Genomic DNA, 17,593 nt, shown 5'->3' on the forward strand with positions numbered 1-17,593 from the left:
TCATCGGCGCTAGCCGCTGGGGCAGCAAACCCCAACTCTCTTTCTTACACTCCCTTATTGCAAATCTGCTCCACCTTAAGAGATTCCCCTAAACATTTGACCAACTCTGTTCCCACTTCGAGTTACTGATCAATTCGCTCTCGCCCTACCATAAGCTTGCCGCCTCGGTTAGTGCTGGTGGAGTGACGGGTTCGAACGCCGAACCAGGATGTAGTTTTCTTTAACTGCGAAGTTTCTGTGGAAGCTGTATATTTTTGCTCTGTAGCCGTGTGGATGCGCATGGGTGGATGCCAATGAGTAATTAGTCCCTTATTACAGTTTTTGCATGTTTCACATGACCTTAACACGATCTGAATTTACAATGGATGATTTAGCTGTTGAAGCTGACATAAAAATGACATCAGAAACAATTTCATTAATCATTCACACATCATTGTCAGGGTAAGCTGCATCAATTAACAAACTGTGAATTTGCAGCTTAACCTGTTCTTTTCTGCGGCCATCCACCTTGCTGAGAAGGCCTTTTAAGCTCAAAAGGAAGTGCTCGTCATCGTCTACTGATATGGTAGCCGTCGTCAAGTCACTTAGCCTCTGCCGGTTTTCTTTTAGAGCAGACATCATCAATTCATCCATGTCCATCCTCTTTCTTTTAGCACGCTTGCTAAGGGTCTTGCCTGTCGCACACATTTCGCTTGTGGCAGGCTGCCCACTTAGGGCAGGCTGAAATTCTGGCTCATTACACTCCATCGGTGCCGATGCAGAAACCCCTTCCACCTCATCAGGCAGTGCAGGCTCCTCCTCAGTGCTGTCTATATAAAATGAGCGGCATATGCCCTCAACAGAAGCAGCTGAGTCGGTGGCTGCGTCAAGTGACTGTGAATGCTGAACTGCAGCCTCGTCTCTTCTTGCCAGGCTGTGGATGGTATGAGAAAAAATATATTAGACACTTAAATGCACATATAAACTCAAGCATAATTAACAACATGAAGAGAATAGCATATGCAAGGTTTGTGTCACACGGGGCTGTTTATAAACTCCCTGTCAACACGTGACAAGTTAGTGGTGCCCCGTTGTATGGGCTGGTTTTGGCTTCTAAATATTTTTCTGCTCTTGGTGGCCTTTTGTCACAGTAGAATGGAGCAGAAATGCTACCCATGTGCTCTGGAATGAAGTAGGTTGCGGAGAAAAAATAAATCTTAACCAGCACTACACATAAATGGGGCACCGGTTTTTATTACTTGAATGGAAATCAAATGTAGACTACAGGGGAGTACAATATTACAAACATGCAGTAACAGAGATGAAGGGGCCTATCTGTCCAAATATTTTACCAATTCCCTAAAAAAGCCACCTGTGTTGTGGTAGTTTATTTTATGTGCAGCGTACTGGCAGTTGTGCCCCATTGGTTGTTCCCACTTTAGGAAGTGAAGAAGTGAACTGATTCATATATATCAAACATACTACTAAAACAGATTGCGTGCAAAGTACCAATGCCGAAATTCAGAGTACAAAGGATGTCGCACTGTTGGCTGCAGGTTTGTTTGTTGTTTTTTTTAACCAGGGGGTCAGTTAGTGTACGCAGAAAGGTAGGTACATGAGCCTGGTTTTATTTCTTTCTTCATCAAAATATGGCGGAGCCAAAAATATTGCTACGGGTCGACTCAGAGAAGATGAGGCCGACGAAGTGAGAGGGCGCTTGGCGCGTGCTCGGGCTCCGAATCCTGGACGGTGGCCTGTGTTTTGGCATCCGGTGCGCCCTGTGCTTGTGTTCTGTTCAGCGTGAGTGCACCAGTGTTCTTCGTGGCGTGAACGCCTCCTGCCACGTAACATCTTGGTGGAGGTGAGGACTTTCCCCTTCCTCTCGTTCTGGACTATCCCAACACGGAGCTTCGCAGCGGTCGCTACACCGGGACCGCTACAATGACGAAGCCCGGCGACTCGCCAAGTGCCACTGCCACTACATTCATGGTCATGGCTCATCCCCGTGACCCCGACATCTTTTCCGGTGCCTCAACTGAAAACGTCGAGAGATGGATCTCCATGTACGAACGTGTCAGCACCCATAACAGGTGGGACCCCACCGTCATGCTGGCAAACGTAATTTTCTATTTATCTGGCACAGCAAGGCAATGGTACGACACCAACGAGGACGAACTAACGATTTGGGACATCTTCAAGGAAAAGCTTCGCGCTCTGTTCGGACCTCCGGATGCTTCGAAGCTCGCAACCCAAAAACACCTTGAGTCGCGTGCTCAGTCCTCCAGTGAAGGTTACGTCACGTACATACAAGACGTCCTTGCCTTATGCCACCAGGTTGACACCTCCATGTCGGAAAACAAAAAGGTGGGCCACATCCTGAAGGGGATCGCGGACGACGCTTTCCACTTGCTTCTGTGCAAAGGATGTGATACCGTGGATGCCGTTATTAAGGAGTGCCGTCTCTTCGAGCAAGTCAAGAGCCGGCGCATATTTCCACAGTTTGAACGACTTCCCCATACGGCCGCCACATCTACGTGTGTTTTGCAGCAGCCACCACCTAGCCCACCTCCCACTTCGCCTCTCAATATCACCGACGCAGTCACCCGGATCTTTCGCCGCGAAATGGAGGCCTGTGCACCTGCGGCCCCTCAACCTACCACCCCCAGTCACCCCTTGCCCGATGTCTCCCTCATTCAAGCCGTCGTGCGAGAGCAACTCGAAAATTTGGACCTCTCACATGCTGTCTGTTCCATCGGGAACTCTAGCGTCCGACCACCAACCAGGAATGTTTTCCGTCCAAGGGCTCCGTACTTTCGTCGCTACCGTAATCCAGCAGAGTGGCGGACGCCTGATGATCGCCCAATATGTTTCAATTGTTCCTGTGTCGGCCACATTTCCCGGCACTGCCGCAATAGATGGTTTGCGACTCCTCGCACCGAGCTTTCCTATGCCAACCGTTCAGATATGCCCCCCGTTTTCCGCCCCGACCACCTCATGACCAATCAGATTCGGCCAATGATCTCGCCAGCTCCCGACCACGTCGTTCTTCCAGCTCTCCATCTCCCCGAGGCCGGCGTTTCCGATCCCCGCAGCACCTTCGATCCTCGGCAGCCTCATACGACCGCTCTGACTTGGAAAACTAGCTGATGCAGCTCCCGGAGGTGACGCTGCATCCACGACCAGGCCCACAAATCCTCTACAGACCTCCCACTTGAACCAACTAGACGTTTGTGTTGATGGTGTCCCCGTGCGTGCGCTTATCGACACTGGTGCGCATATCTCTGTCATGAGTGCACAACTTCGTCGTCGTTTACGTAAAGTTCTCACGCCGGCTCGGTCTCGAGTGCGTGTCGCGGACGGTGGAACAGTTAGTGTTGACGGACTCTGCACTGCACGCGTTAGTGTTGCTGGCCATGACCTTCCGGTGCAGTTCACTGTTTTGAACCCTTGTGCTCACGACCTCATCCTCGGCCTCGATTTCCTGTCAGAACACTCCGCCCTGATCGACTGCTCGCAAGGCGTCCTACACCTCGATCTCCCAACCATCGATCCTGAACCCTTGCATTCTCCCCGACTGTATTCGCCCGACCAAGTTTCTCTGCCCTCACTAGCCGCCTTATTCGTTACCCTACGTCCTACCTCATCAGTGGCCGATGGTGACTACTTAGTCGCCCCTATTTCAGATGTCTTGCTGCACCGCAACGTTGCACTGCCCCATACTGTCGCTACAATCAGGGGAAACAGCGTGTCACTACCGTTAATTAATTTCAGCTACTCAGCCCAAGTCCTTCCACCTGGCATATGCGTGGCAACGTTCTCCCCTATTGGCTCCTGCCCAGTTGCCCCATTGGACCCTGCCCATGCATCAGCTCCTGCAGATCCTGTTCACGCTCCTACTTCGACTGACGCGATCACGGCAATGATGCCCTCCTATTTGCTCCCTGCTCAATCTTGTCAGTTGCGTGCACTTCTCGAGTCCTATTCCGACATCTTCGACCTCCATAACAGCGCCCTTGGCCAAGCTCTTACCGTTATGCACCGCATCGACACCGGCGACGCTCCTCCGATCCGCCGCCGACCATACCGGGTCTCCCATGCAGAACGACAGGTAATCCAGGCGGAAGTGGCAAAAATGCTGGAGAAGAACATCATTGAGCCCTCTCACAGTCCTTGGGCTTCGCCCGTCGTCTTGGTCAAGAAGAAAGATGGCTCGTGGCGCTTCTGTGTGGATTACCGTCACCTGAACAAGATCACTAAAAAAGATGTCTATCCGCTTCCTCGAATCGACGATGCCTTAGACTGCCTCTACGGAGCCAAATTCTTCTCCTCCATAGACCTACGCTCTGGCTATTGGCAAATTGCTGTGGATGACCAGGATCGGGAGAAGACTGCTTTTGTTACTCCTGATGGATTATATCAGTTTAAGGTTATGGCTGTCGGCTTATGTAACGCCCCAATACTTTCGAGCGCATGATGGACTCCTTGCTGCAAGGATTTAAGTGGTCCACTTGCCTCTGCTATTTAGACGATGTAATTGTGTTTTCTCCCTCGTTTTCGTCCCACATGGACCACCTCTCACAAGTTCTTTCCCTCTTCCGTCATGCCGGGCTGCAGCTCAACTCTTCAAAATGCCGTTTCGCGCGTCGTCAGCTCACTATACTAGGCCATGTCGTCGATGCTACAGGGGTTCGTCCCGATCCAGACAAGATCCGAGCAGTAAAGGACTTCCCAGTACCCCGTACGAGCAACGACGTTCAAAGTTTTTTGGGTCTTTGTTCTTACTTTCGTAGATTTATTCAAGATTTTGCCGACATTGCTCAGCCGCTCACCGATCTTCTTAACAAGGATGTCAGTTTTTCCTGGGGGTCCTCTCAAGACCACGCCTTTGCCCCCCTTATAAGGAAGCTTACCACTGCACCGGTCTTGGCACACTTTGATGTGTCAGCTCCTACGGAAGTCCGTACTGATGCTAGTGGCCATGGAATTGGGGCAATCCTTTCCCAGCGTCAATCCGGCACACATCGCGTAATTGCCTATGCTAGCCGCCTCCTATCCCCTTCCGAGAAGAACTACTCCATTACCGAAAGAGAGTGCTTGGCCCTCGTCTGGGCTGTTGGCAAATTTCGACCCTACCTATATGGCAGGCCATTCACAGTTGTTACAGATCATCACGCACTGTGCTGGCTCTCTTCTCTGAAGGATCCTATCGGTCGCCTCGGTCGTTGGGCGCTACGACTCCAAGAATATGACTACGTTGTGATCTACAAGTCCGGACGGTTGCACAAAGATGCCGACTGCCTCTCTCGTTACCCTGTTGCCCACACTAATACTGTGACGAGCGCAAGCGCTATTGACCTGTTCTCTCTATCGCCGTTTACAACTATCGGCGAAGAACAGCGTCGGGATGCGGAGCTTCTCTCCATCATCGATCGCCTAACGTCCGCCCACACCGACCCTTCACTGAACCGCTTTGCTCTCGTTGATGGTATTTTATACCGCCGGAATCTTCAACCAACTGGTCCTGACCTTCTCCTCGTAGTCCCGAAGCACTTACGAACAGTCGTTCTCCACGAACTCCATGACCTCCCGACTGCTGGCCATCTAGGCGTTACTCGCACGTACGACCGCATCCGCCGTCGGTTCTTCTGGCCTGGCCTCTACCGCTCAGTGCGCCGTTACGTTGGTTCTTGCGATGAGTGTCAGCGTCGCAAGCGCCCTGCATCTGCTCCCGCTGGCTATCTTCAGCCCATTGACATCCCTCCGGAGCCGTTCTACCGTGTCGGCTTGGATCTTCTCGGCCCCTTTCCTGAGTCCACTTCTGGGAACAGATGGGTTGCAGTAGCCACAGACTATGCCACCCGGTACGCGATAACACGTGCGCTCCCCACGAGTACTGCCGCTGATATCGCCGACTTTCTTCTTCAGGATGTCATTCTTCATCATGGAGCACCCCACCAACTGCTCACCGACCGAGGCCGCACCTTCCTTTCAGCAGTGGTAAACGACATTCTTCGCGCGTGCTCAACTAAGCACAAGTTGACGACCGCTTACCACCCCCAAACTAATGGCCTCACTGAGCGACTCAATCGCACGCTTACCGACATGCTCGCCATGTACGTCTCCTCTGATCACCGAGACTGGGACGTCGCACTCCCATACGTTACATTTGCATATAATTAATCCCGCCACGACACTGCCGGCTACTCTCCGTTTACCTCCTGTACGGCCGCGAACCTCAACTGCCGCTTGACACATTGTATCGAACATCTCGTCCCCCACATTCTGAATACGCCCGTGAAGCCATTGCCCATGCCGACCATGCTCGCCAAGTCGCCCGTTCCTGCTTGCAAGCCTCCCAAGCTTCTCAGCAACAGCACTATAACCGCCGCCACCTGGACAGTGCCTTCTTGCCTGGGTCCCTTTTATTGCTCTGGGTGCCTTCTCGCCGTGTAGGGCTCTCGGAAAAGCTTCTTTCTCGATATGTGGGCCCGTATCGTGTGCTGCGCCAAGTCACAGCCGTCACATACGAGATTGAGCCTGCCTTCCCCGAGTGCACTTCCCGTACTCCACCCTCCGATATTGTGCACGTGTCGCGCCTCAAGCCCTACCACCTACCTTCTTCTGACACTCGCTAAGCAGCACCGCGACGGTGCTTTTGCGCCCGGGGGTCATGCTACGGGTCGACTCAGAGAAGATGAGGCCGACGAAGTGAGAGGGCGCTTGGCGCGTGCTCGGGCTCCGAATCCTGGACGGTGGCCTGTGTTTTGTCATCCGGTGCGCCCTGTGCTTGTGTTCTGTTCAGCGTGAGTGCACCAGTGTTCTTCGTGGCGTGAACGCCTCCTGCCACGTAACAATATCAAACCATGCTTAGCAGCAAAACGCAACAGCCACTCAGTAGCAAAGAAGCTAACAATAGGCCTTCACCTTCGACGTTGTATTGCGTCAGCCAGGAACATGAGGTTTGGCATCAACGTCCAACTTTTTTCCACGTCCGCTGCGCCACTGCCAGACTTTGCATACCCTTTCCTGAGGCGAAGAAACTTCTGCCTCAGGAAGGCCCACCGATGTTGTAGCACTGGCACTGCATTAAACATAGGAAAAGAACATATTTACTTTTTACAAACAAAACACTGCACATATTTTTCTGAAAAATGCGTTCGTCTGAAGAAACCTCACTGCTGCCGAATTATGCTGATCTCATTTCTTCAGCCCAACATCAGGTTTATGAAAATTTGTGAACACTGCCGTAGAAGTCAGCTACATTCGTTCTTTACAGCCTACCAGCTGGAGTTCGGCAGGGAAGCATCAAAAACAAAGAGGGTCACTTCATCACGGATTAAAGAAAAAGCGATAGCAAGACACTCGTGCCATAGAGACCCATAGTGTGACCCACTCCCATAGACACCCTTGGACATGTTGGTTACAGTTCGACTCCCAAGCGAAGGCTAGCGCAAGTTGCGACTAGCAGTTCTGTGCTACAACTCACGCTGATTTCAACGCAATCAGTCACGCACGTGTGCGCTAATTCCGGGGCCCACAATCTGCCCTAGAAATCGCCGCTTCACCGAGTGTGACAGCGAAACACCGGAAAAACGCTTCAACAGGCCCCTTGTCCTATCGCATAAAAGCACCGTTGTAGACACGTCGCTTGATGCTACGCAGGCTTTTTACGGGCTGCAAGAACGCACAAGAACGAAACGGGCAGCGCACCGCCGTCAATATTGTCAACGCTCATCCAGCGCCATAATCGCACTTTTCTAGACGAGGGAAAGCATTTGACTGCCGCAAGTTTGTCCGCAGATAGAAAGAAACGAAAAGCACTTACCGCTTTGATTCAGCGCACTAGAGATTTCGAGCCAGGCGTCGTTTTGTAGCTGTTTGTCACGGTACGTTTTCAGTCGCTGGTCGTAGAGAACAGGCCTCTGCCGAACTTCTTCAATGAGCAATTCATCGGATAATATAAAAGGGCGTTCGGCATTGATCATGATGACAAACCACGACACAACACAAGCGAGCTGAGACAACGTGCTGTCGGAGCAGCGCTGGTCGGAGCTTCGAAAGGAAGGAACATCGATTTGCGCGCAAAATTTCGGCAGGCCGGAAGCCTCGTGACTGGAAAATGAAAACCGAAACTGGCGTACGCATTGGCCGAGCAGTAACAGTTGCATCTGTGCTCGTCGTAAAAGTTGCGGGTCCACCAACATTTACGTCCACGCTGACAGCAGAATTTGCGTACTTTACGCTCAATGCAACACTCGTCTGAACAGACTCATTGCGCTTTTTACGTTTACGCTTACGATCCGTAACAACGATCCGTGCGTAGCGCACGTAGTCAGAACGCGGCTTAACCTGTGAACAGCGTTCGAAGTGGAACTATGCATTAGTTCGCGCCATGTGGGCTCGATTTACTTGGTGCCTCCAGGAATACACACTCGGATTCTGGCTTCTTCCGTGTTGCAAAGTAGATGTGAGGTCATACGTATGACTTAGGCCGTGAATGACAGCCGAAGTGAAACAATGCATTAGTTCGCGTCATGTTGACTCGATTTACTTGGAGGCCCCAGGAACACATGCTCGGATTCTGTCTTCATGCGTGCTGGAATGTAGCTGCGTGACAACAAATATCGCTTAACCTGTGAGTAGCGTTCGGAGTGGAACTGTGCATTAGTTCGCGCCATGTGGGCTCGATTTACATAGTGCCTCCAGGAATACACGCTCGGATTCTGGCTTCTACCGTGTTGCAAAGTAGATGTGCGGTCATACGTATGACTTAGGCCGTGAATGACAGCCGAAGTGGAACTATGCATTAGTTCGCGTCATGTTGACTCGATTTACTTGGAGGCACCAAGTGAAGTTCGTGGTGCTGTACTTTGTTTTGCCGCATCCGGTTCGCGTTAAAGGCCGGAATACATGGAGCGTTTTTACCGCGGCGAGTCGTCGATTTTCGCCCAACGGCGCACATTTGACGCCCGGCGTCGAGAAAAACGCCCGCCGCCGCCGACCAGGACCGGCTAGATTTTGACGCGCTGCGTCCGTTGAGACCGGAAGCGGCGGCTGAAGCGAGCCAGTAGCAGCGCAGCAAGCCCGTTTTTCCGGTCCTCTCCCTGCCGTCGCCAACATGGCCGCCATGGCCGACAAGCTACGCAGTGTTTTTGGCACGGAAATGTTATTTTCGTAAAAATAAACGCTTCATCAGACTTGAAATGTCGTTTTTTTTGGAGAACACGGCCGAATCTTGGATCGGAATGCCTGCGCTCCCTCCCTGAAGCGAATGTATCGAAGAAAACCGCAGCCGCGGGTGGCCGCGGCTGAGCGGGCGTCGAAAGGTACGCGACGGCATGCATTCGAGCAAGCAAATCTTTATGGATACTTAAGCGCGCGTGCTAAAATTTGTACAGTGGTGTCGAAGTGAAACTTTGCTGATTTTAACAGAATGGTTAGCGTCACTGTTCTCGCAGACCTCCTTACACAGTGGTGTTTGCCACTTGTTGATCACATTTGCTTTCGCGTCGAGGGATACGCGGCGGCGCGCCGCTCCTTCAACGCTTCATGTATCTCCAGCCGGGCGTCGCGCCGCCGCGACGTTTTCTGCCGCGCGATTGTCGTCGAAAAAAACGTCGCATGTATCCCGGCCTTTAGTGGAAAGCCCATTACGTTCTTTCTCTTGTGCCCTCCGCACAACTGCACAGAAGGGGGTGAGTCACGCTCGCTACCCAGCGGGATAAGAGGCGCCGGATAGCGGAAGGTTACGGGAAAGGTCAAACTCCCTTCAGGGACAGATTCTTTAGGTCGCATCCTGTGTGCACGTGCGTGCGGCGAGGCGGACCCGCGTCACAGTGTGTGGCTTTTGTACTATGTCTGCAGTGGCGTGCGTTGACAGCTTGAAGCGCGGTCAACAGGATATTGCCACGCTAGTTGCAAGCATGTGGAGCGACGATATGTTTTCTCCTTGCTTGTATCTTATTTATTTATTTATTCAGGTTGCCTCACAGGCTCCAAGCGGGTGAGTATTGTGTGAGGGGGGATGACATAAATAGGGGTAATAACAGGAGCATGAATGACATGATTATACAATGCTGATTGACTGTTAGTACTCATTAAACATAAGAACATCATTACACAATGGTAACTGACTGTAGTACTCATAATAAAACAAAAAAAAAAACATCATTATACAATAGTTATTGACCTGTCAGTAATTAGAAAAAATTGCTGTTATTTCGGTCCTAAAAGATGCTGGATCCCGAATATTGACGATGTGTTCCGGAAAACCATTCCAGTGAACAACAGCCTGCGGCAAAGCGGATGAATTGAATGCAACGGTTTTACCTGAAATGCGTTGGAAGCTGAGATGGTTGTTTAAACGGCGCGAGGTGCGGTGAGGTTGCGCAAGAGGGAGAGTCGAATGATTAGTGCTATAGACTATCTTGTGAAACAAGCAGGCAAGGGCAATTAATGTTCGTGATTGCAAGGTACAAAGAGAGAGCGATAATTTAATGTTTGTGATGCTTGAGTGACGGTCATAATTTCTGGAGATGAAACGCGCAGCACGATTTTGAACTGTTTCAAGGGAATTAATTAAATAAGCCTCGTGAGGTGTCCAAATGGATGATGCATACTCGAGTTGCGGAAGAACGAATGTTTGATAGGCGAGCTTACGGGTAGTAGCAGGAGTTCCATGAAGATTTCGTTTTAGGTATCCTAAGGTCCGGGATGCTTTAGCTGTTATTTTCTGTATATGAGTGGACCAGGAGAAGTTACTTGAAAAATGGACATCAAGGTATTTGTAAGAAGACACCTGAGAGACTAAGCTGTTATTGAGTATGTAATTGAACGAAGTGTTAGATTTTTTGCGGCTGAATGTCATTAACTTGCATTTTTCGGTGTTAAGTGACATTTGCCATGATGAACACCAAGCGGTTACATGATCGAGGTCCCTTTGAAGTGCAAGATGATCTGCAGGTGATCGGATTTTGCGGTAAATTATGCAGTCATCTGCGAACTAGCGAATGGTTCATGTATTGTTGGATGGCAGATCATTAATGTAAATCAGGAACAGCAACGGGCCCAGGACGCTTCCTTGAGGAACACCAGATAAAACATCGGTAAATGGAGATGAGTGACCGTTAACAACTGTAAACTGTTTGCGAGAAGACAAGAAATTCCTTAGCCATGAGGTTGTTAGTGAGTCTAGGTTGAGAGAAGTAATTTTACCTGTTAAACGTGAATGCGCAACACGGTGGAATGCTTTCGGAAAATCTAAGAATATGCAGTCTGTTTGGAAGTTCTCGTCCATATTGAGTCATCATCATCATCATCATCAGCCTGACTACACCCACTGCAGGGCAAAGGCCTCTCCCATGTCTCTCCAATTAACCCTGTCCTTTGTCAGTTGCCACCACTGTATCCCCGCAAACTTCTTAATCTCATCCGCCCACCTAACTTTCTGCCGCCCCCTGCTACGTTTGCTTTCTCTTGGAATCCACTCCGTTACCCTTAAGGACCAGCGGTTATCTTGCCTTCGCATTACATGCCCTGCCCAAGCCCATTTCTTCCTCTTGATTTCAACTAAGATGTCATTAACCCGCGTTTGTTCCCTCACCCACTCCGCCCGCTTTCGATCTATTAACGTTACACCTATCATTTTCCTTTCCAAAGCTCGCTGCGTTGTTCTTAACTTAAGCTGAACCCTCTTTGTTAGCCTCCACGTTTCTGCCCCATAGGTGAGTACCGGTAGGATACAGCTGTTGTATACTTTTCGCTTCAGGGATATTGGTAAGCTACCATTCATGATCTGAGAGAACCTGTCATATGCGCTCCACCCCATTCTTATTCTTCTAGTTATTTCCCTCTCATGATCCGGATCTGCGGTCACTACCTGCCCTAAGTAGACATATTCTCTTACTACTTCCAGTACCTCGCTACCAATGGCGAACTGCTGTTCCCTTGCTAGGCTGTTGAACATTACTTTGGTTTTCTGCATGTTAATTCTTAGCCCCACCGTTCTGCTCTGCCTGTCTAACTGATTGATCATGCTTTGCAGTTCTTGTCCTGAGTGGCTTAGCAATGCAATGTCATCAGCGAATCGTAAATTACTCAGGTATTCTCTATTAACTCTTATCCCCAACTGTTCCCATTCCAGTCCCCGGAATACCTCCTGTAAGCAGGCAGTGAAGAGCATTGGCGAGATCGTGTCTCCCTGCCTGACACCTTTCCGTATTGGAATTTTATTGCTGACTTTATGGAGAACTATAGTAGCTGTGCAATCGTTGTATATATCTTCCAATATTTTCACATACCACTCTTCTACACCCTGATTGCGCAATGCCTGCATGACAGCTGAGGTTTCCACTGAGTCAAATGCTTTCTCGTAATCAATGAAGGCTATATATAGGGGTTGGTTATATTCTGCGCATTTCTCTATCACCTGATTGATAGTGTGAATGTGATCTATTGTCGAGTATCCTTTACGAAAGCCTGCCTGATCATTTGGTTGACTAAAGTCCAAGGTTGTCCTGACTCTATTAGCGATTACCTTAGTAAATACCTTGTAGGCAACGGACAATAAGCTGATTGGTCTGTAATTCTTCAAGTCCTTGACGTCTCCTTTCTTATGAATTAAGATAATGTTAGCGTTCTTCCAAGCTTCTGGTACTCTCGAGGTCACAAGGCATTGCGTATACAGGGTGGCTAGTTTTTGTAGCACAATCTCTCCTCCGTCCCTCAACAAATCTGCTGTTACTTGATCCTCACCAGCTGCTTTCCCTCTTTGCATTGCTCCTAAGGCTTTCTTTACTTCCTCCTTCGTTACTGGCAGGATGTCCCATTGCTGTGCTCGACTGCCTCCCTCAGTAACTTGATGATTAGATTCGCTACTGTATAGATTTTTGTAGAACTCTTCGGCTAATTCAACTATCTTATCCATATTGCTGATGACATTGCCCTGTTTGTCTTTTAGCGCATACATCTGGTTTTTACCTATGCCCAGTTTTCTCCTCACTGATTTTAGGCTACCTCCGTTCCTTAGAGCATGCTCGATTTTCTCCATGTTAAACTTTCTTATGTCCGCTACCTTGCGCTTATTTATTAACTTCGATAGCTCTGCTAGTTCTATCCTGTCCGTGGAGTTAGACGTCCTCATGCTTTGACGTTTCTTAATCAGATCTTTAGTCTCCTGAGATAGCTTGCTGGTATCCTGTCGAACAATCCTCCCACCTACTTCTGCGGCGCACACTGTAACGATAGCTGTAAGATTATCATTCATTGTTTCAACACTACGGTCGTCTTCAGTTAAAGCGGAAAATCTGTTTTGCAGCGACATTCTGAATTCCTCTACCTTCCCTCTTAATGCTAACTCGTTAATAGCTTTTCTCATCACCAGTTTCCCCCGTTCCCTCTTCAAATATAAGCTAACACGAGACCTTACCATTCTGTGGTCGCTACAACGGACCTTACCGAGGACCTCCACATCCTCTACGATGCCAGGGTGTGCACACAGTATGAAGTCTATTTCATTTTTAGTCTCACCATTGGGGCTCTTCCACGTCCACTTCCTGTTTGCTCGTTTGCGGAAGAAGGTATTCATAATCCGTAAATGATTTCTATCTGCGAACTCTACTAATAACTCTCCCCTACTGTTCCTAGAACCTATGCCATAGTCACCTACCGCCTGGTCTTTAGCCTGCTTTTACCTACCTTTGCATTAAAGTCGCCCATCAGTACAGTGTACTGTGATTTTACTTTGGTCATTGCCGATTCCACATCCTCATAGAAGCTTTCAACTATCTGGTCATCATGGCTTGATGTAGGCGCGTAGGCCTGCACCACCTTCAGCTTGTACCTCTTATTAAGCCTAATTACGATAGCTGCCACTCTCTCGTTAATACTGTAAAACTCCTCGATGTTGCCAGCTATATCCTGATTGATGAGGAATCCCACACCTAGTTCTCGCCTATCTGGTAATCCGCGATAGCACAGTACGTGCCCACCCTTTAGTACTGAATATTCCTCATCTGTCCTCCTAACCTCACTTAGCCCTATGACATCCCATTTAATACCTGCTAATTCCTCCAATAGCACTGCTAAGCTAGCCTCACTTAATAAGGTTCTTGCGTTAAACGTTGTCAGGTTCAGTTTCCAATGGCGGCCTGTCCGGAGCCAGAGATTCTCAGCACCCTCCGCTGCGTCACAGATTTGACCGCCGCCTTGGTCAGTTGCTCCGCAGCTGCTGGGGACTGAGGGCCGAGGGTTAATTGGTTTGTTCATAGAAGGTTATGGCCATGTACTACACCAGGGTGGCCAAATCCTGTTCTGGTGAGGAAGTGCGTTGTCGGTTAGGTTCACCGAAATCAGGCCGCACTCCACCTGGGTATGCAATTCGATCGACACGCGGAGTTTTTTTTTAATCCGGTGGAGAATTGCGTGGCACCGGGATTCGAACCCCGGTCCTCTTGCACGCGAGGCGGATGCTCTACCTCTACGCCATCGCTGCTACCTAACGAGCTGCTACCATACTGAGTAGCAGCTCGTTAGTAAATTCTAGCAGCTGAGTCTCACAAGAGGAGCCTTTCCTGAACCCGTGCTGGTTAGCAAAAAAGAAATTATTACTATCTAGATGCTGCGCCACTGCTGATACGATGATGTGTTCAAGGATCTTACATGGGACAGATGTCAAAGATATGGGGCGATAATTTTGCGCGTTCGTTTTATCACCTGATTTGAAGGTGGGAATACAATTTTACCAATTTTCCAATCCCTTGGAGTTTCGCCAGTTGATAGCGACTGACGAAAGATATGAAAGAGAATATTGCTTGAATGGATCACTGTGTTTTTGAGAATTTTTGTATTAATATCATCAATGGCAGCAGAAGTTGAAATCTTGGGATTGTTTATTAATGCTGCAATACCGGTGACAGTTATTTCTATGGGACTCAGGTATCGGTAATCGGCATCTAATAATGGTGGAGTAGTGGAATGGTCTTCCTGTGTAAACACTGAAGAAAAATAATTATTGAATATAAGCTTTATTGAATATAAAGCTTAAATAATATTTAAGCTTTGCTTTGCGGATGGCACTACAATACGCTTTTTCGGCGGTTTTGTGTTTCTGGCATGAAGCCGGTGTGCCAAGGCGTTTGGCGTCGCTTTTTCTTGTTCTTTAATGCATGTAACATCCTATTGAACCATGGTTTAGACGCGTTCGTGCGGAGGGTGCGCAGTGGTATATGACGGTGTACTAATTCCAGTAAACTATTTTTGAACAAAACTCAGTTATCGTTGGTCAAATGTTTTAGGAGAATCCCCCAAGGTGGAGTAGATTTGTAATAAGGGAGTTCAAGGTGAGGGCTGAGTCGGGCTGGTTGGTTCATGTTGAATGGTACGGCAAAACAGCGCTGACGGACATCTTCTTCCGTCCCGTCCGTCAGCGCTGTTTTGCCGTACCATTCAATAAGGGAGTAATTACTACGGACGAATTTTTCTTTAACTACGAAGTTTCTGAGAAAGCTGTATAGCTTTCCTTTGTAGCCGTATGGCTGCGCTCTGGTGGATGCCAATGAGTAATTACTCCCTTATTACAAATCTACTCCACGTGGGGGATTCCCCTACAACATTTGACCAACACAGTTCCCACTTCGAGTTATTGATCAATTCGCTCTCGCCCTACCATAAGCTTGCCGTCCCGGCTAGCTCAATTTATTAGAGCGACTACTCCGGTGAAGCGGTGGTCCCGGGTTCAAACCCCGGACCAGGACGAATTTTTCTTTAACTACGAAGTTTCTGAGAAAGCTGTATAGCTTTCCTTTGTAGCCGTATGGCTGCGCTCGGGTGGGTGCTGTTGTGCCATAGAGGTGGTCCCGTTGCGCTCGCCACCCGTTTCGTGACTGAGCGTTGCCAGCTCTCTTAGCGGTAGCGAAGACTCCGAGTCAGGCGTCGGTGAGACTAAGAAAACGCTTTATACACTATGTACAGGACATAATATAGTTCAACATCGGCACGGGGGCCGAGAGCTATACAACGCGACTGTTCTCGCACAGCGACGATCAGCGAGACACCAGCACGTCACACCATCCGACTCCACTCGTGAGCAGCACTCGACTCACGGTGGGTCGGTCACTCGGTCACTCCGTCACACACTTCCAAGCTGCAGCGTTGGGGCTTATATAGCCTGAGGAACGGTGGCCCCTCAGAACTGGCCAATCCAAAGGCAGCACTCGACGGCAGTCCGAAAGGACCAACCAGCGACCGCGCCGGCCACCCGCTTCAAATTTTGCCGCGCGCGGTGACACCATGGGGAAAGGGAATCTGGCGCCTCGCTGTCTGGCACCCAGCGACGTGTCCAGGCACGTTGCTCGCCGATGCTTCTCCTTAGACACCGCTGACTTACGGCGCAGCATCGTGGCTTGTCAAGGGAGCGTTAGGGCGCGTTGCCTTGCGGCGCAGCACCAGGGCTTGTCAAAGGGACGTTCGCAGCAGAAAGTTTGCGACCTGCAGAATTGGAATCCGGGCGGGTTTCCCGGCATAACAGTGCCAATGAGTAATTACTCCCTTATTCCTGTTATCGTTGGCTGAACGCTGAGAAAAAGTCGGAAGATATGTGTCACAAAAAGATTGTAAGCCGAGATTAATGGCATTGTAGTCAGCGTGGCTATAATCAAAAATACGTTTATGTGTTTGTGTACGTGCGAAGGAAGGCATGGAAATCGTGAAATTAAGCGATCACTAAAGCCATCAGAATAAGAGATGGGGCTTATATTGTCTGGGACTGACGAGAAGACGAGGTCAAGCTTATTGTTTCCTCGGGTAGGTTTTTCAACTATTTGGACCAACGAGAAGTCTAGAGTTAGTTGAACAAAATTAGTGCCATCACATGTTCTCGAACTTAAGCTCGGCCAGTCAATTTCAGGATAGTTGAAGTCACCAAGTAGTCAAATACTTGCTTTTAGAAATTTAGCTTTTGCTTCAGCTAGGTTATCATATAAATCGGAGATGAATGATTGTGGACTATCTGGGGGTCTGTAACAAACTCCAAGAAGATGTTTGGAAGATGGTGATGTGGTGCAAACCCACAAAATTTCTAATTTACTAGGAATATCAACGGAAAAAGAAGTTATATGCTTTTTAGCAGCAATCAGCACTCCTCCTCCCCTTCTGTCGCTCCTATCGTTTCGGTAGATAGTGAAACTGCTCATATCAGGCAAGACTTCATCGTTCCTAATATCTTTATGCAGCCACGTTTCGGTTAGTATTAAAATGTCACATTGACAGTTGTCAAGATATGAACAAAGCTCGATGCGCTTAGGAAGAATGCTGCGTATGTTAGTGAAGCATAAGGACAGCCGCGATTGTGCGGTGTTATTGCGGTAAGACGTCAGTTGTTCCTGGTGACATGTGTAGCCGAGCAACACCTTACCTATGCTGGAGATAGTTTTACGGTGTCCGCAGCGGCGTCGTACACGTAAACACTATCGTTTATTCTCAGCTTATCGACACTGAGCTTGTACGGCACTTGTATCTTGTATCTTCCTTTGTATCGTTTTAGCTTTGTAGCTTGTATATTCCTTTGTGCTTTTAATTGTTATAAAAAGTTAACCTCTCCAGAAGTGTCCTCTTGCAA

At 49.0% G+C, this 17,593-nt stretch overlaps 1 protein-coding gene across 1 annotated transcript; it reads right to left on the bottom strand.

Moving 5' to 3' along the window:
* Positions 1-423: 423 nt before the first annotated feature.
* LOC149349270 (uncharacterized) lies at positions 424-7,964 on the bottom strand. Its single transcript, XM_089575427.1, has 3 exons — positions 7,805-7,964; positions 6,904-7,060; positions 424-913 (listed from the first exon to the last, which is right to left on the bottom strand). Exons 1-3 carry the CDS (start codon positions 7,962-7,964, stop codon positions 424-426), a joined length of 807 nt encoding a protein of 268 aa, XP_089431553.1.
* Between the last annotated feature and the right edge of the window lie 9,629 nt (positions 7,965-17,593).

Source organism: Amblyomma mixtum, chromosome 3, assembly GCF_055824585.1.
Source record: "Amblyomma mixtum isolate Tamu chromosome 3, ASM5582458v1, whole genome shotgun sequence".
In the NCBI taxonomy this organism is placed as follows: Eukaryota; Metazoa; Arthropoda; class Arachnida; order Ixodida; family Ixodidae; genus Amblyomma; species Amblyomma mixtum.